This window comes from Schistocerca nitens, chromosome 4 (genome assembly GCF_023898315.1).
Source record: "Schistocerca nitens isolate TAMUIC-IGC-003100 chromosome 4, iqSchNite1.1, whole genome shotgun sequence".
Taxonomy (NCBI): Eukaryota; Metazoa; Arthropoda; class Insecta; order Orthoptera; family Acrididae; genus Schistocerca; species Schistocerca nitens.
This window is the reverse complement of record NC_064617.1, coordinates 772,498,193-772,520,399: the sequence shown is the minus strand read 5'-3', so window position 1 is coordinate 772,520,399 and position 22,207 is coordinate 772,498,193. Positions and strand designations below refer to the sequence as shown.

Genomic DNA, 22,207 nt, shown 5'->3' with positions numbered 1-22,207 from the left:
CATTTATGGATAAATATATGCAAAAACCTGATGCGATACGTTCCAAGAATGATTCCTTTCACTTGCACAATTATTAATTTGTCACTCTTGTTACTGTTGATAAGTTACTCAAGTAACTAAAATGAAGAACTGTTCAGTGCCATAGCTAAGAACCTGCTAGTATGTGAATTAAGGGGTGTAGACTTAATTCACAAATACTGTTCCACACTATAAAGTGATAAGAATAACTCAGTTTTTTTTTTTTTTTTTTTTCATTAAAAACGTGTGAAAACTTTGTATGATGGTTATCCCAATGGTCAGTTACACGCTCAAGCCTTACCCTTACATGTCAGTATTAATTGTCTTTAGCAAAAGTTATGTACAGGGCAGCCCCCCCCCCCCAAAAAAAAAAAAAAAAAAAAATCTTGGTTGCTGTAAAAGACTGATCTGTAGCACAGCCCATGGTCTAGGTGGTTAGGTTGAAAGGTTACAGTTTGGCTGCTAGTTGGCGAAGCCAACAAATGTAAAGGCAATAACTCTGACTGGGGTAACAAATTAACCAGCCAAAAATTTACATCCGCACTATATTGAAATATGCAAGGGGAGTCCAAAATGTAATTTTTACCATGGTCTTCTCCTCTGTCGTGCAACAAAGTTTAGTAAACAACTTTAAAAAGAATTGAGAAAATATTGAAATCAAGAAGCAACTGTACTAGAATTCTGGTGTTACTAAGTACCGAACTTTGCCATTAAACTGCTAACAACAAATGTTGCTGAAATTATGTTTGTCAACAAGGGCTTTGTTTCAAATTGTATGGTTATGAATCTTGTAATAGGTAGAAGAAATCTTTGTCATTTAGAAAAATTGCTATGTGTGTAATCCTATAGCAGATCTACATTCGGAATGTACAGTGAGTAAATAATTTTCAGTGTAAAAGTATTAACCGGGTACCACATTCTAAGGTCTTTAGTTAGTTAGTTTGAAGGGCATTTGCTAAGAATAATGTAAAGGAGTGTAGATATGTTGTGGAATAACATGACCATCATCATGCAGGCATTTGACTCTAACTCAATTTGCATTACAACACGGTAGGTCCACTGGAATATAGTTGTCAAGATGAAGAAACCATAGTAATCCTCTTCATTTCAAGCCTTTGTTCCAACTAATTTTGGGAAACTGACGGTACACTATCAAATGTGCAGCAGCAACTAAAAGTACTCAATCATATAACTATACACAAGGTACTCAATTCTATTATTAATATTTTAACTGACATGTGATGACGGATTCACAGTTTTTTTCTATTTCCAGTTTCTACTCTAAATTTCTGTTACAGAATGCGAAGTTAGTTCCACATATAGTACGACTCGCTAAAGGCAACTGAATGACATGAAATCATAGGACCGCATAATATTGCAACATGAACTAACTATATTTATGTCGCCCTTTGCTCTAACAAATCCTATTTTATGCCACTGAATTTTTCCTGTAAAGTTGTCGATACAATACGCAATCCAAATACGACAAAGCTGACAATGATGAATCGTTAAAAATAATGACTCCACAAAAACAGACTGCAGAATCTATCTTGTGTTCCTTGCAATAATATTCAAACATTCAAAAATAGTGGTAGTCAAACTTGTTTATGTACACTAACAAACTCGCGCTTTGCATTAGTCAATAACTTCGTTAACATTACGTAATGGAACATGCTCATGCGGAAAAAAGCATGCGTCCAATCAATTATACAAAGTGAAATATCAAAATACTTTTGTGTATCACTACAGCACTTTGGTAGTAATGATATCTTTTGTTGACAGTATTCCGGTGTATTTAAATATTGTAATAAGCATAAATGTTCTACAAAAATACTATTTTAATGTAAATAAAGAACGGGAAGTATCATGAAGAAGATCACAAATTAGAACCTTTTCCTTTTCTCTGAAAAACATCACTCAGTATGCGTCCGAGGTTTTCCACCGCAACCATTGCTCAGCCTTTACGATTAACAGTACTGATCTTTAATAGTTTAATCAGCTGACTTTACAGCATGTTCGATGCACAAGTATTTACTGTTCCAAAATCGATAATAGAAGCTTCAGAGCGAAACAGGCCATAAGAGGTGCCGTCATATTATATACTTATTTTCGTTAAAAATGTTTATTTGTAAGACTAATATAATTCCACGCTTGATTTCACTATTTCAACAGAATATCATCAAAAAACACACCATTTGACAAACAAAAATAAATGTAGAAAGAGAAAGACCCACAATAACATAGTAGTAATTGTCTTTGGTCGTAGTCACGTGTACTAACACGTTCTCCTTATGGCGAAGTCTCCAAAAGTATTGCACCATTACAAGCAGAAACTGTTTTTACGGTACCCAGCATGTCATAACCGTTTGTTTTCCACTCGTGAAATGTTTAAACACAGTGCTTACTTTGATTAGTTTATATAGGAGAAACTGCGTGAGATTTGGCGTATAAGTAACCATAGGTTTACATAATTGTTTCAGAAGATTTTAGTCGTTCGTGTACAGAGCCTGGTAACACGCTGCCTGCAACGTGACAACTTAGGAAAGTCACAATGTAATTGGTTGGAAGAACTGTAGAAGCAGTTGCCGACATACTGACGTTGAATGTGTTGTGCTGTTGATTATTTACATTTGAAGAGCAAGTGCGGAGTAAAGTAGCTGAAGAAAATTATTACACTTAATAGAATTTCAGAGAGTCTATATGTGCCATTTATGGTTTCAAGTTTGTTGTTCGCACTTAGTTCAGTTGTTTATTCGCCATTGAACGTTATGATCTGATGTGTCAAGGTGTTGAGAGGCAGTAGATCTGATATTTTCGTTCCAAACATAATTCAGGATGCATTCTATTGAAGAACTCGGGACAAACGTTCCCGCATTCCTAGCAAAATTATGGAAAATGGTTGAAGACCCTCAGACGAATGACCTAATAAGTTGGAGTTCGGTATGTAAATAGGATTTTGAAACATTAATTATTTTGAATAAGAGAGAAGTCTGTTATTGTGATAAAGTTTTAAATGACGTGAAATGAGTTGTTACATACAAAGAATTACCGAAAGTGTCTGCTTTGTGTTGTTAACTGTTGTTTTCTTAGATTTCAACTTTGAAAACAGTATATGATTTTCGTGTAATTTGTTCAGAAGTTTATATGAAAGTGTAAGGGTTTCATTGATATGGTCTATTGAACCCACACACAAACCTAACTCGGGTTGCAAAAGACAAGTGCAGTATTTGCGATATGAGGTGTTCGATAGAGTAGATTACGTTTAATGTTACCTTCTTCAACAGTTCTTATTCGATAACTACCATACCGTTGCAGAATTACGGGTATCATGACTGTTTTTATTGATCACATGTAGTTGGAAAGGAGCAATTAAGAATTGATCAGCCCCCTTTCTTTGTTGCGCAAAATAAACCATAATATTATTATTAAAGACAGTGCTGTGGACTTGACAAGACTAGTATGTCTGCCATATCTGTAACACTTTCTCCCAGAGATCACTTTTGTTTGTGGAATTGTTTGTCATGTTGTTGGAATCTTGTGCAAATTTAAACTACTGTTGGTATATTCTGTGTTTTTGTTGGATGTTATTGAAATAGTCATTAAAACTAGCACCACTTGCTGTTGATTGCCAAATATTACTTTGAGGCAAGGCAAATAAATGAGTGCGTGTCTGTATTTATATTTGTTCTCCGTGAACAGTGATATGCCATTTATTTGTTAGAGTTATCAGTTGCCTATTGGTATCATTAATTCCCTTTTATATCCCATTTTTGGATGATTTGCATGTAAAATGACTGCGTGTATATGTCTGTATGATCACATAGTTTTAATTGATTGTGGTAGTAATGATGCCATAAACATGTAGCAAATCGATAATATATTCCATGCCTCCTCCACAGAATGTGATTTTGCAGTGTCAGGCTGTTTTCTAAGTATCTTAGAAAGGGAATCAGTATGCTTACCCATTCAAATTTTTGATGGTAAAAGTTCTGTTCCAGGTGACTTCTTGCTTTATATCCTTGAGTGAGGTAACAGATTGGACTTGCATTCAAGATGATGACAGTTCAATTCCTTGATTTACAATCCTAATTTAGATTTTTCTTTGGTTGATATTAATCACTTAGACAAAACTCATGATGTTAATTGTTAATTTCATCTGAAAAGAACACGAGTAATTTCCTCTTTCAATCTCTCTACAGTGGTCTCAGTTTGAAATCAAGCCCTTATCTTCCTTCAATTCCCCCCCCCCCCTCCAGTAAGCCTTACAGTAGGTCCCAGTCAGTATGTTTGTCCTACACCAGCTGCTAGTCTATAATTTTCCAGTAAATTTGGAAGGAAGTTGATTGAAATTGTTTCTCACAATTTTTATGGAACTACAGGTAGGAATGGATCACAATAGTTATTGGCAAACTGTTGCACTGGAATTAATGAATCTTCTCATTTCAGCTACATTTGCACTATGCATGAGTGCAGCTGTAGGTACTTGAAAATTCAAGAGTTTAATTAATTCTACAGATTTACATTCTCTAATGGGTTATAAAATCAGTTGTTGGAGAAATTCAACTAAATAGAGAACAGTTTCAGAATATAAAAACTTCTAATTGCCAGTGTTTCTCTTTTCTCAAAAATAAGACCAAAAACAACAATTACAGAACCTCAGGTATTTAACATTGGCGCAGAAAGGACTCTGATGTGTAGGTATGCGCGTGTTAAGCAACCTGGAAGAGCCTACCTTATGGATAATGCAGTTGAATTTAAGACCAAATTAAAAACTTTCTAATGTGCAGCTCTTACTCCGTTGAGGAGCATCTTCGCAGAAACTTCGGAAATTAATGCCAAACAAAGAATCTCAGATAGGCACAACAAAAAGACATATTTGAGCTTGCCGACAAAAGGCCATCTTCTAAAGTAAAAAACACACACGCACATTCATGCAAGCACAACTCACATACACATACTGTCTCTGTGATGTGTATTAGATATGTGTGTGTGTGTGTGTGTGTGTGTGTGTGTGTGTGTGTGTGTGTGTGTGTGTGTGTGTCCCCTGAAGTTGCATAATTTTATCACATTACACTCAAAATAAAATGAACATCCTTGACTTCTTCCTAAAGTCCAGATATTCCTCACTGTGCATTAAATACAATTCATGTAATTTAATTTAGTTGTAATAAATGATGTCTGGCACATTTCCACCTCTAGCCATTGTAAGGAATTAGTAAACGATTCAGAAAAGTCTCAACAGAATGATGGCATAATTAAGATACCATAGATACATGTCTGAAGAAACAAAACAAAAACATTAGCAACACAAAAACCGACAAATTAACGGCACCACAACAGTAGTAGTTTTTTATGGGTCCAGTCTTGCTAGTGGAAAAAAAGGTAGAGGGTTTCACCAGAAATGTAATAGAATAGGGGTACTACACAGTATAGGCCTATAAGGAGATAAAAAAAAGAAAATTGCCAGAAACATTAACTGACTTCGCTGACTCACAACTAATTTGTCAACTTCCAACTTAATGTAAGTCTTGGATGCTACAGATAAGTGTCATTGCAGCTGCCATCAAATAATTCCAAAGAAATATTGTAAACAGACATGGGGATACTCATAAGTTTACCAAGAGAAGTCAAGATTCTAAAATTGCCCTTTTTATGTAACTAATTTGAGGAGTTTGAGAAATTGTGTCCTACCAACTTAAGCTGACCGAAAGTACACAAAACGTACTGTTCCTCAAATGTTCCACAATTATCCCGTTGGTATGCATCTGAACATAAGATTGTTTTCATATCTAAAAGGTGAGCATATTTCATTAGTATCTGCAAAGTACATTTTTTATAACATCATTAAATCATACAAGTTACAAACAACAGCCTGAAAATATTTGCAGATTGCATTTTTATTAATATGTCAATGGAAACACTACACGATATTAGCAAAAATAACCACAAAAATTCCCCTCTTTGAAACTCCTCTAAGTGGAGACACAGGAAATAATTATAAAAATCATGCTTATTCAACTTTGATGCCATTCTAATGGTTTTATATCATTATTTTATGACTCTTTTTGTTATGTTGACTGTCGTAATACAGTATTAACAAAATTTATCTCAAAAGCAACATTTTTTGGGTTGTTTGGTTAAATTTAACCCAGTGTAAGCATTTGATGGGATAAATGCGAGAAATCTATTGACACAACCCTTGAGTTGACTGGTAGAACCGAGACTTATCAACCTAAGACTGAGTGAATATAGTCTGCGTCTCCTCAGTTTGATACATTGTTGTGCAGTTGTCACATGGACCATGCAATTGGTAACATGATACCTGCATCTGCCATTACTGTAAAATGAGCCGATATGGCAACCAGTTGAGGTAAATGCTGAAATTTACTGTGAACATCCTGACAATCAAACAAACCCAAGTTTTATACTGCTTACTAAAAGCTACAGTATTTGTTGTTGTTCTCAGCATTGCTAAATCTGAAATGTAGCAGCGCCACAGACACTCATTTCAAGGAAAGGTTGAAAATCCTATAAAAAATGCCCCCTCTTGCTTGCCCCCCACCCTGTCTTGTTGCCCACTCCCTTTCTTCCCAGGAAGACAACTATGAAAACAAATTAGCAGCCGCATGACCTTCAATAGATGCACCAATATGCACTGGACCTGTATATCTGGTATACATGTTGATGTAAGCTATTCCCATAATAACTAAATGAAGTACACAAACAACATTACAACTTAAACATGCCAATTAAAACATCACAGACATCAATATGCAATGTAAGCTTTCAGGAATAAAGAATACACTGATGGATCACATTGTTCATAAGACCCATATTACTACAATTTCTTGGAACTTACAGATGAAAATGTTTGCATATCTTGGCATCTACAAAAGCTCATACTGAGATTGAAAATGGAGAAAACTGAATTTCATGCTTTTATTAAATATTTTAATTTGAAAAGTTGAACTCAGTCGAAACTGAATTGAATGAAGTTCATCCAGAATCTGCACCATCATTGAAGACATTTACTTTTATATTCATGAATTTAAACATGATCGGACAACCACAGAAGACAAAGTGCACCCCGGCTGTCCAATTGAGGTCACCACAATGGAAATCATTGGCTAAATCCATCACGTGGTAATGCAAGACTACCAAATAAAAATTCATGAGATTGCTGAGACTAGGCACCTCAACTGAGTGAATGCGCAATGTCCTGCACGAAGAATTGGCCTTAAACAAGCTGTATATGAGGTGGGTACCACGATTGTTCACAGATGACCAAAAGTACATCTATCGCACTATTTCAAAACAGTGTCTGCAATGTTTAATTGCAATCCACAAGACTTTTATGCCAATTTGTGACTGTTGATGAAACTTAGATCCATCATTACACACCAAAGTCAAAACGGCAGCAAAACAATGGCCAAAGGCTTAGTGTACTGTAGAAGGCTAAGATTATTTTGTCAGCTGTTAAGGCGATGGCCAACGTTTCTTAGGATTCTAAAGGAATAATCCTCTTAGATTACTTGAGAAAAAGGCAGAAGCATAACTGGAGCCTATTACACTTCATTGTTATATTGTTTGAAACCTGTGTTGGGTATAGATTGGCACGCAAAAAAAGTGATCTTTCACCAGGATAATGCATCACATCCACATCAGTGATTTGTGTGATTGTTTGGTTGAGCTCTCTGACAATGTGGGGATCACGCTTCTGATACATGAGCTGCTACATCCTCGTGTATGCCTAGGAGTGGTTGCTTGTCATTCTGGAACATCAGAACTCCCAGCAATGACTGCTGTTCCAAGTGGCCCCTACTGTGATGGATGGTTCCCAGGGGGAGAGCCCCTGATTGGAGTGGGTGGTATCAGGGCAAACACTTTGCATAAGAAATGCATTAAGTTTCAAGCTGGCTGTTCCTCTTAGTGTCTTTAGTTGACAGTGGTTCTTTTAAAGTTGCTTCTTATAACTTTGTGGCCTTCAGTTCCCTGCCTAAACCTCGGAAGGAGGGCCAGGCGTGCCAGCTTTGGATCCCTTTTCCCAATAACTGGTCTGCACTTGGACTTAAGTGGACACTTTTACCTCTAGTAAGCCATTATATTTTGTGGAATCTATCGAAGACAAGTTTGTCAAACTGGACACACTGAGTAAGATGCAGTCAGGTTCACTGTTGATCAAAACTTATTGCACCACCCAGTCAGTGGCCCTTCATACCTGTGACCATCCTGGCAACATCCCTGTGTCCATTACTTCTCACCAGCCTTTGAATATGGTTAAAGAAGTCATTTTTCGTAGGGACCTCATCCATTATTCTGAAGAGGAACTCCAGGCCAATCTGAAAAGGTGGGGCATCATTTTGTTTGGCATGTTCAGAAAGGCCATAAGGATAATTGCATTGACACCAGTGCTTTTATTGTGGCATTTGATGGGAATACCCTCCCAGCGAAAGTGAAGTGTTATGTGTTGTTGGTGTAATATGAAGTCATACAACCTGCCACCCATGATGTGTTCTTAGTGTTTGCATTTCGGGCACATGTCTTCCCACTGTACAGCAGACCCTTTATGCAGTGAATGTTTACACCCACTCCATGAGGGGAGCTCCTGTGTTCCACTGCCCATGTGTGTTAATTGTCATGACCATCACTCTTCTTGAATTACATTTTCACTCTGCAGCGGAGTGTGCGCTGATATGAAACTTCCTGGCAGATTAAAACTGTGTGCCTGACCGAGACTCGAACTCGGGACCTTTGCCTTTCACGGGCAAGTGCTCTACCATCTGAGCTACCGAAGCACGACTCACGCCCGGTACTCACAGCTTTACTTCTGCCAGTATCTCGTCTCCTACCTTCCAAATTTTACAGAAGCTCTTCTGCGAACCTTGCAGAACTAGCACTCCTGAAAGAAAGGATACTGCGGAGACATGGCTTAGCCACAGCCTGGGGGATGTTTCCAGAATGAGATTTTCACTCTGCAGCGGAGTGTGCACTGATATGAAACTTCCTGGCAGATTAAAACTGTGTGCCCGACCGAGACTCGAACTCGGGTCCTTTGCCTTTCGCGGGCAAGTGCTGTACCATCTGAGCTACCGAAGCAGTATCCTTTCTTTCAGGAGTGCTAGTTCTGCAAGGTTCGCAGAATAGCTTCTGTAAAGTTTGGAAGGTAGGAGACGAGATACTGGCAGAAGTAAAGCTGTGAGTACCGTGCGTGAGTCGTGCTTCGGTAGCTCAGATGGTAGAGCACTTGCCCGCGAAAGGCAAAGGTCCCGAGTTCGAGTCTCGGTCTGGCACACAGTTTTAATATGCCAGGAAGTTTCATACCAGCACACACTCCACTGCAGAGTGAAAATCTCATTCTGGAAACATCCCCGAGGCTGTGGCTAAGCCATGTCTCCGCAATATCCTTTCTTTCAGGAGTGCTAGTTCTGCAAGATTCACAGGAGAGCTTCTGTAAAGTTTGGAATGTAGGAGAAAAGGTACTGGCAGAAGTGAGGCTTTGAGAACGGGGCGTGAGTTGTGCTTTGGTAGCTCAGCTCGTAGCACTTGCCCGCGAAAGGCAAAGGTCCCGAGTTCGAGTCTCGGTCCGGCACACAGTTTTAATCTGCCAGGAAGTTTTATACCAGATAGTTTCCCCTTTCATTCCTTTTCTCCCAATTTCATTTTCTCCTGCTACTTTGTCCTTTGCCTACTATTGAATTCTGCTCGCTCATGATAATTAAATTTTTGTTTCCCGTAGCCATTTGAATAATATCTTTTATCTCATCATACATTGTTTCAATCTCTTCATCATCTGTGGAGCTAGTAGATATATAAATGTGTACTGATGTAGTGGGTTTGACTTTGTTTCTATTTTGATTACAATAATGGGTTCACTGTGCTGTTCATAGTAGCTTACCCATGTGCTCCCCCTGCGGGTCCGGGGTAAGAATAGGCCCGAGGTATTCCTGCCTGTCGTAAGAGGCGACTAAAAGGAATTTCAACCATTTCGGCCTTCCATGTGATGGTCCCCCTTGGGGTTTGATCTCCATTTTTCAAAATTCTACAGAAGTATGAGCCTTTTGGGGAAGCACGCCTTACGTGGTGTATCACTGGTCCTCAGTGCACTCAGACCTTGGCACTCAGCATTGTAACGGCGTTGTAACCACGCCCACTATTCCTCAAATTGGGCCTAAACGCCTGATGGGTTGCACAAGTTACACCCATGGTGCATCCCCATCTGCACCTACGATCATGATGTACTTTCCATGGCACCCGAAATCCAGCATGGTAGCCAGCCCGTTGTGGTGGGGTCGTCATGTACCCTCTAGGTTGTAGCCCCCTGACTACACAGGGATCGTACTGCCGATACCTGAGCTGTACCCTCCCCACGTCGGCCAAGGAGTAGATGCCCGTCTCCTTGGGGCATCAGGACTCACGGCAACGGTCATCCTGCCAGGTGGCCCTTGCTGAGGCTGGGTTGGGTGGCGCCCGTGGGGAGAGCCCCTGGTCGGAGTGGGTGGTATCGGAGCGGACGTTTCGCAGATGAAATGTCACCATGTATCAGGCCGCTCTGCGGCCATTCTCCTGCCATTTCCCCCTTGGCCACTCCCTGGGAGGAAGGACAGGCCCGCCGGCTTGGGGCGAAGTACTTCCCCCGCTATTTAGTCTGTTCTCGAACCGATAGGGGGACGTTCGCCACCTCCAAGCCCATGTTCTTTGTCCAGCACATCGAGGACATCTTCGGGGAAATCGAGAATCTCAGTAAAATGCATTCGGGGTCCGTTCTTATAAAGACCACCTCCGCCACACAGTCGGCGGCGCTCCAGGCGTGCGACTGACTAGGGGACATCCCAGTGTCCATTGTCCTGCATCTGGCACTGAATAGGACGCAGGGGGTTATTTTTCATCGGGACCTCCTGCTGCAATCTGATGAGGAGCTCAGGCCAACCTGGAGCGCCGAGGCGTGCATTTCGTCCGGTGAGTCCAGCGCGGCCCCAAAGACCGTCGCGTCGACACCGGGGCCTTTATCCTCGCCTTCAAGGGGGACGTTCTCCCGGAGAAGGTAAAGATGATGTGCTACCGGTGTGACATGTGACCTTACGTCCCGCCTCCTATGCGCTGCTTTCGGTGTTTGCGCTTTGGGCACATGTCGTCAAGGTGTGAGGCTGAGCCCCTTTGTGGCGATTGTGGACGTCCTCTTCGTGAGGAACATACATGCACCCCACCACCTCGGTGCGTCAACAGTCCTGGCATCCACTCGCCTCGATCTTTAGACTGCCCCGCGTATCAGATGGAGAAGAAGATTCAAGAATTAAAAACTTTGGATCGTCTCTCTTATTCTGAGGCCAGGAAGAAATATGACCGCCTACATCCCGTGACGTTGACAACTTCGTTTGCCTCAGTCGTGTCCACTCCTTCCACAGTATCCTCACCCCTATCCTGTCCCCCATCCCCCTCCTCACCCCATCCGAGGTCTATACCTCCGCCTCCCAAATCCCTCCCTTCCAAATCCTCCTCGCTCGCGGCCCCTGCCCCCTCTGCCCCAGGGTCCACCCTTCCTCCTCCTCCCCCTCCGCCGCCTGAGAAGCGATCTTCTTCTCAGGCGTCCATCGGGGAAACGCTCCGGACCCCGGCTTCCGAGGTCCAGTGTTCCAAAACGGACCCCGCGCGTGAGGACCTTCTTCGGGTCCAGCCCTCCATCCCCGTGCCTCATCGGACTTCCAAGAAGGCCTCCAAGAAGTAGTCTCTATCCCCCTCTCCACCCCGGCGCGTTTCGTCTGACGCTCCATCCGTGGGTCGCTGCTCCCGGCCGTCCTCAGTTTCGTCGGGACGCTCTGCTGCCAGGCGCTCAGCTGGCCTCTCGTCGGCAAATGATGCTGCCCCTCCTACGCAACCCGGGAAAGCGGCCGCAGCTGGCAACGAGTCAATGGAACAGGATCCGCCTCCTGCCGGTTGTAGCGTTGTTCCCTCGAAACCTGGCCCTCCGCGGCCGTCGAGGTGACCCGCTCTTCACCCGTTTCGTTCCCCCTTTTTTCTTACTAGCGATGGCCTTGTTACATTGGAACATAAGAGGTATTCGATCTAATCGGGAGGAATTACAACTGCTGCTCCGCCTGCACTGTCCGCTCATTCTTGGTCTCCAGGAAACCAAGTTGACCGTATTGCTTTTGCCCACTATACCTCGGAGCGGTATGACCTCACCCCTGCGGACGGTATTCCAGCTCATGGTGGGGTCATGTTGCTCGTTCGGGATGATGTCTATTACCATCCCATCCCATTGATCATCCTACTCCAAGCAATAGCTGTCCGTATTACTCTTTCTGCCTTTACTTTTTCTGTTTGTACCGTCTAGACTCCATCGTCATCCGCAGTTAGTCGGGCTGACATGATGCAGCTGATTGTTCAGCTTCCTCCGCCGTTTTTATTGTTTGGCGACTTCAATGCCTATCGTCCCCTTTGGGGCTCTCCTGCATCCTGTCAGAGAGGCTCCCTCTTGGCGGATGTCTTCAACCATCTCAATCTTGTCTGCCTCAATACTGGTGCCCCGACTTTCCTCTCGGGCTCTACTAATACCTACTTCCACTTGGACCTCTCGATCTGTTCTACCACTCTTGCCCGTCGGTTCGAGTGGTATGTCCTTTCTGACACCTATTCGAGCGACCACTTCCCCTGTGTCGTTCGTCTCCTGCACCACACCCCATCCCCACGTCCTTCTAGCTGGAACATACCGAAAGCCGACTGGGGACTTTACTCCTCCCTGGCGACCTTTCCGGACCACGATTTTCTCAGTTGTGACAGTCAGGTTGAATACCTCACGGCTGTTATCATCAATGCTGCCGAACGTTCCATTCCTCGTACTACCTCCTCTTCACGTCGCGTTTCCGTCCCCTGGTGGAATGAGGCTTGTAGGGATGCTATCCGTGCTCGACGACGTGCTTTACGCACCTTTCGCCGCCATCCTACGTTGGCGAATTGTATTGGATACAAACGACTCCGAGCGCAATGCTGTAGTCATCAAAGACAGCAAAAAAGCTTGTTGGTCCTCTATCACCAGCTCCTTTAATAGTTTTACTCCCTCTCCTGTCGTCTGGGGTGGCCTGCGCCGGCTGTCGGGCATTAAAACCCACTCCTCGGTACCTGGCCTGACGTCAGGTAATGAGGTCCTTGTTGATCCTGTGGATGTCTCCAACGCCTTCGGCCGCTTTTTCGCGGAGGTTTCAAGCTCCGCCCATTATCACCCTGCCTTCCTTCCCAGGAAAGAGGCAGAAGAGGCTCGGCGACCTTCCTTCCACTCGCTGAATCTGGAAAATTATAATGCCCCCTTTACTATGCGGGAACTCGAACGTGCACTTGCACTGTCCCGGTCCTCTGCTCCGGGGCCAGATGCCATTCACGTTCAGATGCTGGCACACCTTTCTCCGGCAGGCAAAAGCTTCCTTCTTCGTACCTACAATCGCGTCTGGACCGAAGGTCAAGTCCCCATGCGTTGGCGTGACGCCGTAGTTGTTCCTATACCCAAACCCGGGAAGGATAGACACCTTCCTTCTAGTTACCGCCCCATTTCTCTTACAAGCTGTGTCTGTAAGGTGATGGAGCGCATGGTTAACGCTCGGTTAGTTTGGATTCTTGAATCCTGACGGCTACTTACCAATGCTCAATGCGGCTTTCGTCGCCGCCGCTCCGCTGTTGACCACCTTGTGACCTTGTCGACATTCATCATGAACAACTTTTTGCGGAAGCGCCAAACGGTAGCCGTGTTCTTTGATTTGGAGAAGGCTTATGATACCTGTTGGAGAGGAGGTATCCTCCGCAAAATGCACAGGTGGGGTCTACGCGGTCGCCTGCCCCTTTTTATTGATTCCTTTTTTAACAGATCGAAAGTTTAGGGTACGTGTGGGTTCCGTATTGTCCGACGTCTTCCTCCAGGAGAACGGAGTGCCTCAGGGCTCCGTCTTGAGCGTAGCCCTTTTTGCCATAGCGATTAATCCAATTATGGATTGCATTCCACCTAATGTCTCGGGCTCTCTTTTTGTCAATGACTTCACGATCTACTGCAGTGCGCAGAGAACATGCCTCCTGGAGCGCTGCCTTCAGCGTTATCTAGACAGCCTATACTCATGGAGTGTGGCAAATGGCTTCCGGTTCTCTGAAGAGAAGACGGTTTGCATCAACTTTTGGCGATATAAAGCGTTCCTTCCGCCATCCTTACATCTCGGTCCCGTTGTTCTCCCCTTCGTGGAAACAGCTAAGTTTCTAGGGCTCACACTGGACAGGAAAGTTTGTTGGTCTCCGCACGTCTCTTATTTGGCTGGCCGTTGTACACGTTCCCTTAATGTCCTCAGAGTTCTTAGTGGTTCATCTTGGGGAGCGGATCGCACTGTCCTGCTTCACTTGTATCGGTCCATAGTCCGGTCAAAGCTGGATTATGGGAGCCTCGTCTATTCGTCTGCTCGGCCATCCCTCTTACGCCGACTTGCGACTGGAGCATTCTACACTAGTCCCGTCGAGAGTCTTTATGCTGAAGCTGCCGAATAACCATTGACCTACCGGCGCGACGTACTGCTTTGTCGGTATGCCTGCCAGCTGTTGTCAATGCCCGACCACCCCTCTTATCAGTCCTTCTTCGCCGATTCTCTCGACCATCAATATGGGTTGTATATGTCTGCCCTGCTGCCCCCTGGAGTCCGCTTCTGTCGCCTGCTTCGACAATTGGATTTTGCCCTTCCTACCACCTTCAGAGAGGGTGAGAGCCCGACACCACCTTGGCTCCAGGCTCCGGTTCATATTTCTCTCGACCTCAGCTCGCTCCCGAAGGAGGGTACACCGGCTGCAGTGTATTGCTCACTGTTTGTCGAACTTCGTGCGCGACTTGCCAGTCACACCTTTATTTACACTGATGGCTCCAAAACTGACGATGGTGTCGGCTGTGCCTTTGTCGTCGGGGCCGTCGCCTTTAAATACCGGCTCCTCGGCCAATGTTCCAGCTTTATGGCCGAGCTTTTTGCTCTACATCAGGCCGTTCAGTATGCCCGCCGCCACCGCCATTCATCGTATGTACTCTGCTCTGATTCACTCAGTGCTCTTCAGAGCCTTGGAGCTCCATATCTGGTCCATCCCTTGGTGCAACGGATCCAGCAGTCCCTCCATTCTTTCGCTGATGATGGCTCTCCTGTCAGCTTTCTGTGGGTTCCCGGACATGTAGGAGTGCCTGGGAATGAGGCTGCTGATGCTGCAGCCAAGGCTGTAGTCCTCCTGCCTCGGCAAGCCTCCCATTGTGTCCCATCATGTGACGTTAGTGGGGTTGTTTGTTAGAGGCTTGTGTCGTTGTGGTGGGATACTTGGTCATCACTTCAAGGAAACAAGCTCCGGGCAGTAAAACCATTCCCAACTGCTTGGACAACCTCCTCCCGACCATCTCGGCGAGAAGAGGTCCTTCTGACCAGGTTGTGGATGGGGCATTGCCAGTTTAGCCACCGCTACCTGCTCTCCGGTGACCCAGCCCCGCAGTGCCCTTGTGGTCATGCATTAACAGTGCGCCATGTTTTATTGTCGTGTCCCCTTTTTAGTCCATCTCGTGTTGTCCTGTCTCTGCCATCTACTTTACAGGATATTTTAGCTGATGACGCTCGAGCAGCTGCTCGGGTTCTTCGTTTCATTATTTTGACTGGCTTGTCCAAAGACATCTAACTCTTTCACTTATTTTATCTGCATCTTTGTAAGAACTTTCTGGTGTCCCCCCCCCCCCTCCCCCCTTGAGTTTTAGTAGATTCTATGTGCTCTAACAATTGTGACTGGGCGCTAATGACCTCAGTAGTTGAGCGCCCTTAAACCCAAAGAAAAAAAAAATTACCCATGTGTTTGTTTCCTTATTCATGATAAGAGCTATTCCTGCATTACCTCTATTTGATTCTCTATTTACAAACCTCTGTTCCTCTGACCAGAAGTCCCGTTCTTATTGCCACCACACTTGACTAAGTCCTACTGTATCTTAACTTCAAGCTATCCATTTTCCTTTATAAATTCTCCCTATGTACCTAATTAAGTGATTAACATTTCATGCACTGACCCGTACAGCACCAGTTTCGTTTTTCCTAGTAATGTCCTCATGAGTAGTCCCTGCACGGAGATCCAAGTGGAGGACTATTTTACCTCTAGAATGTTATATACAAGATGATGCCATTATCATTAGGCCACACAATAGAGCTGCATGCTCATGGGGAAAAAATAATGGCTATAATTTCCCCATATTTTCAACTGTTTGCAGTACCAACATAGCTAAGCCATGTTGGACATGGTTGCAAGGTTGGAGAAATTGGTCATCCAGACTTGCTTATGGTTCAACTACGTCTATGTTTGATACCCCAAGCCATCGCACCTTGGCAAGGGTGGGATGGGGGGGTGGTTATCACTTGAAATACAACTACAAAAAAATACTTTTTCAGTTTCGATAAAAAATTAGCATTGGTAACACATGTAAATGGTTGCACACTTCTCACCAGTTTGCTACGGCAAACTCTGCTGTACAATTCTTTACCACTGCATCCATTCTTCTGCTGGGAAGATTCAGTGTTTTCCTTCCAGCCACACACTGCCATTACAGATGAAATGGTTCAGTGTCTTAAATTCACGTCAGTTGGATGGCTACTTGCTGCCGACTGCACTTGTTCACTGCTGCTCCTACTTATTCTTTTGCCACTGCTGAACTCACTAGGCCATTGTCATCTTCAGTTTCCTGTTCTGGTATCTCTCTTATCACTCAATCCATTTTTCCCTATCCTTGAATGATTACCTGCTACCCAGTCCATATTGTAAAACTGCCTGATTGGTTATTAACAATCTTCTAGAATTGGTGTAGATGTTCATCTTCTCTGCTAAACTATAAAGTCCATCCTTGGGGCACACCCTGACAGTTTCCTAACTTCGGTACTCCTAAATGAATTTTTTGCTGAGAAAATTCAGCTGACAAGGTAAGGATGGTATTGTGTTAGTATTCTCAGAACTCTTGTTAAGTGTTAAACTAAGGTGGCTGGAACATCCACAAGCCCTCAAGCACAGGTTTCCTGTGAGCTTGTGGGGACAATTTAACAACAGGAGCCACCTGCAGAAAATACTTATGCAGCCTCGTTTCTACTTATACCGATCATTCCCTTCCAAATTCTAGAGGCACTTGCTGCTCCAACTTCGTACTCCTTACTGCCCTTACTGGGCCCCTTAGTCATTTCCAGCTATAGGGATAGAGTGGTAGTAGATGACGTCACTTGTAACCTAGATGCCTCATCTCCATATGCTTTAAATATGTACAAAATATTGTAGGGATTCAAATGCAAATAAACTTTGAGCTGTTTTTAGTTTGTCCTGGTATATTTCTTGTTGCTTCATCTTTAAGATGATTGATTCTTTATCTTTAAAATAATTTAATTCGTCTTCCTAAGTTTTCTGTAATCATCATTATTATTAGTGTGGCCTATAACTAAAATCACGTGTGCTATTGTATACAGACTGTGTATCATTACAGTGTTGTTTGCAAAAATCACAGCACCTGGAAATAATGAAACCAGGAGAATTTACTCCAAAATTGACTTGTGACACAAGTATACTTCATTTCATTTTCAGCACTACACAAGGATTTTCACTGACAAAATTGGTTGTGGATGAAGACCCCAAGTGAATGGACTAACAAAAGTTTCTACACGGCATCAAAACATGGAGTTGATTGGAAAATACGGAACTCCTCTGGGGGCAGGACTGGCATATTTCTCATATGTTCATGCAGCTACACATTGGGTGATTGTGGAACTAGGAAGTTGTGATATTCCCTGTCCACAGAATATGACCTTTTGTACAGTGTGTTTAATTTGGATCTAAGGATAATTCTCTGAGAGACCATTGAGTGTAGTGGTGCAGAAATGACATTGCGTTTTCCTTGATTGAAACATATCATGTCGGATTTGTGAAGCAAGCCATTACCCTGACTGTGGAGCCATTTGCCTCTTCAAATGTAACTTGTGTGATAAATTTCAAGATTTTTAAAATGCCACTCACGATGAAAGGGCATTTGTAATTTCCGGAATGGACACAAAATAGACAACATTCTTTAAAGATGTAGTTGGCACCAGTACCATAATATAACTCTTAGTGTGCTTTAGCGCGAACATGAGGTATTACTGACCAGTTGAGGACAGTGGTGCTGTAGAAGTGTACCAGTTGCACCATTGTTCATCTGTGAGGTCCCGTTGTGCATTGTTGATGTATGTAACCATCCATTAACCACTGACCTCCCCCAGCCCCCCACCAACACCTGCCTCCCAGACCACCATACTTATGATTTATATCTTTTACATTACAAACAGATGGTGTTTTTGGACTAGGTAGACTGCTCCAGCAATCTCATTATGTTTAAAATTTGTTTGCTGTTTGTAATGCACTCTTTTGTAGTGATTAACTGTGATGAGATTGAAGACACATTCATATAGAGATGAAATTTATGCAGTGACGTCTTGTTTACATCTAAGCTTGTTCAACTTGGAAGTTTCTGGTGCTTGACGACATGTACAATGATTCTATTACAGTCGTCTGGAGATAACACACCTGTACTGTAAATTTTTTACATAGATATTTTTCCAAGCGTTACAGTTTGCACAGCCAACAGGGAATTACAGTCATTGTTATGAGTTTGAAGATGAGCTATTTTCATATTACAAAGTGTAGATCAATGTTCTGTACATATAACAGAATTTGAAGTATATAGTGCAAAGTATCTTGCAGGCAACAGTATTACACCTGCACGTTTTCTTGTAGTTGGAGAAAAATTATACCAGCTGGTATTCTTGGTAGATATAGTACACAGTTTGTCAGGAACAGTTCAGCTAAATAGGATGTACAGTAAACAAGGAAAGCAGATAACAATTGTATAGATACAATGTTCTAATTTCCACATTGTCATGGATAACTGAGCTTGATGAAAGACTGGAATCTTAATAGTTGTTCAGTGCATAAATCATTAGTTTGTCTTCAGTTTCCTTTACAGAATCCAATTGTTATCATATAAATATTTCTTTTAATTTTATGTATGTGTTTCTTAGACAGATTAAAAATATCCTGTAAAATTTCTTTAAAATCTTTAAAAATGTCATTGTATTGTTTTAAACTATACTCTAATCTTTCATTTCATTATTATTGTGCTGAGTCTGTGAATTTTGTTTCAGACTGGCACAAGTTTCTTTATACGCGACCAGGCTCGATTTGCTCGAGAACTGTTACCTTTGTACTATAAACATAACAATATGGCTAGCTTTGTTCGGCAGTTGAACATGTGTAAGTATTTACCCTTTAACATTTTGTATGGATCTTCAAAAACTCTTTACACAAAGCCCATAAAATGTAATTAAATTGATTAACTTCTCATAAGCGGGGTTCACAATCATGTACTATTTTGTAAATGACATCATGGTCACCTTTGACTGTAATTGTGTATTTGTGCAACACATTGTTGTAAATTCGAGTGTGTGACCATTTCAAGTAGTATACTACAAAAGGAAAAATGCAAAAACACAGTGTATAAATAAACTGGTACTCACATCATGCCGTGCCTCTAACAGTTGTGTAATAAAATGCAAACAATAAGATTTACAGTGTGCCATAATACATTTCAGTTCTAAAAAAAGAAAAAAAAGAAACATGTAACATAGGTACCCGACAGGGGTTTGTACAAATAAACAATTACAGTCAAAGGCGATCATGATGTCATTTACAAAACATATTTAAATTCTTTTTTATTTCAACAGTGTAGTTTGCAAATGTAGAAACAAAATGTGGTTTCATAGAAAAATATTTTAACTGTTGTAAAGTTAGCTGAATAACACACTTCCTTTTTTGCTACATACGCTAAGCATCAGCAGGTGCTCCTCTTTCAAAGAAACTATGTAATGATGTAATGATAACCTGTGCCCATTTTGTTCTTGCAACGGAGGGGACATCAGATGTCCAGGAGCCCTCAGTAATTCTCTCAGGGGTTACTGCTGTGGCATAAGAGCCAGTGTGACTTTCCTCGCAGAATAATTTTTGAAATAACTAAACAAAGGCTCTGTTTCTTGGCCTGTTTTATGAGACATTTCCCTTAGGTCATCATTGGCAAAACTAAAAAGATGAGACACGCAAGAGATTGCATCGCACACTTGGATTTCATACTATTGGTACTAGTAGCTGATTTAAGACACGGTCTAAAATACAACTGCAAACACATTCTACAAACACTGCAAAAATGGTATTCAGAGAATAAACTTGAAATGCCTGCACACAAACCAATCTGCTGAATGCTCAAATAGAAGCTTCCACAAAGCAAAAATCTTACAGTAAAAATAAATTAAGAACAGCCAAAATGACAAGAGGCCACTAGACATCTAGATTTGCTGTTAGACAAGAGACAAAATTTCTGCTCCCACATACAAGTCTGCCACATAAGGACTTTACATAATGAACAAATTATTTTTTATAGGACATGCAAGGTTTAAAATTCCTGTTACAAAGTATCCAAATATATCGACCATTCAGTCAACTATTTCAGTCTACATATCTAGTGTTTGGGCTCACATATTGCTGCTGGTGAAACCAGCACAAGCCCAGTTATGTAGGAATGAAGCAGCATTATTCTTAGTATCACATGTGCATACAGAACTATTCTGGGAGCTTTCGTAGGACACAGCAGTAACATAACCCATTTGGGAATGATTCATTATATGACTGGTTGCAGGCCATGCCTGAGCTATCTGAAAATGAACTGAAGATTGAGCAGTTAATGTGGCTGAGGCTGTGAAAGAACTTTGGATCTTCCTAATATCTTGTGATTTGGGAGTAGTGACAGATAATGATGGGAATTTCTTCCAGAATGAAACAGCCTGTATAAAAAGCAATATCTATAAGAAGGTTATGGCACAAACTGAACAATGTAACAAATAAGGTTTCCTTATGGCTGTTAGAAATCATTCCAGGAAGGAAAGTGAGGTGCAGTAACCACAGCAAACACTTGGCCAGCCACTGTGATGACCACACTAGTGACAGATGTGATAAGATAGAGAATTTTAACACATCTGTGCATGGCTGTGTGTCTCGTGGATTCTCCTTTCTGTTTGCCATTTAAGAACATAGTCTACAGAGTTGTGTGCAGATGTAGGACAACTTATCTTGTTTAACAACATGTGGAGATGGTAGTGGGCATTTACTAATAACAGTATTCCTAGATTTTTTCTTAGATTTATTAATTGTACAGGTAACTGCTAATTGCTTATTTGAAATGTGTACTGCACAGTGGCTGTTATTCATTGTTCTGTGGGGTTGAGCACTTTCAAAAGGTTGTTGTTTTCTTTTTAGTAACGACGAGAGTGGAGCACACGTTCACCATGCTGACTTATTTTTCCAATGGCCCTTTCGTCGTCATAACCCAGTGTGCATGCATTCAAGGATCAGTTATAATTGCAGCTGAAGATCGTGTTCTAACACTTTAGATGACTCGAAGTGATGTGAAGTGGGACTGCAAAATTCACACCTCTCTCACATTAGTTGACTTATTTGATCTGCACAGCCGATCTTCTTCTCTGGGTTGCCAGCTCCGTCGATCTCCAAAACTTTCTTCTCCGAAGAATAATGCTGGTTACAGGAATTTATAAGACTCTCTCTCTACTTTTGGAATAATTTAGTACTCGAAGAATACTTTTAGTTCAGTCTCAATATATTTCAGCTTCCATCAATAACATATTCACCATTTCTCACATTAATATTAGAATGCTTACAAGTCAACAGATTTGTCTCGTGTTAGACTCGATAAAATACATCTGCAATAAAATTGGTTTAACAACCACATAATTTATGAACCAGTCTTGCCTCTAGTGAGTCCAATACATGAAGTACTTCAAAGTCTATATTCAATTGTTCATTTTTCGTTAACAATAATCACAGTCATTAAAACAGCAAAGAATACTACATAATTACTCCTTGTTCTTTCATCACGGCTTCTGTGGCGCTAGTGGCAAACACTTGTTGGCGTTGTTCGACCGCCGCGCTTACAGTCTTCTCATAATTTACTTCCAACCTGCATGCAGAAACAGATGGTGCAGTCGATACGTTTCCACTCTCCCACTTATATTTAAAATATTGTGTGTTTGAGACGGTAGAAGGATGAGTGGTTCTAGAATTTACGCGGAAGTTCTCGAAGCAC

At 42.2% G+C, this 22,207-nt stretch overlaps 2 protein-coding genes across 8 annotated transcripts in view; one reads left to right on the top strand and one right to left on the bottom strand.

Moving 5' to 3' along the window:
- The window catches only part of LOC126253107 (protein pigeon), a 486,240-nt gene extending 483,839 nt beyond the window's left edge, over window positions 1-2,401 (bottom strand). For all 3 annotated transcript variants that reach the window (XM_049954213.1, XM_049954212.1, XM_049954214.1), the window contains exon 1: window positions 1,909-2,401. In XM_049954213.1, the coding sequence (XP_049810170.1) occupies window positions 1,909-1,969 (61 nt within the window). In that variant the 5' untranslated portion in view covers window positions 1,970-2,401. The remainder of the gene's footprint in view (window positions 1-1,908) is intronic.
- Window positions 2,402-2,600: 199 nt separating this feature from the next.
- The window catches only part of LOC126253108 (heat shock factor protein), a 152,085-nt gene continuing 132,478 nt past the window's right edge, over window positions 2,601-22,207 (top strand). For 2 of the 5 annotated variants that reach the window (XM_049954220.1, XM_049954219.1), the window contains exons 1-2: window positions 2,601-2,958; window positions 19,203-19,311. In XM_049954220.1, the coding sequence (XP_049810177.1) occupies window positions 2,854-2,958; window positions 19,203-19,311 (214 nt within the window). In that variant the 5' untranslated portion in view covers window positions 2,601-2,853. The remainder of the gene's footprint in view (window positions 2,959-19,202; window positions 19,312-22,207) is intronic. The other 3 variants (XM_049954217.1, XM_049954218.1, XM_049954216.1) reach the window with 2 other exon arrangements.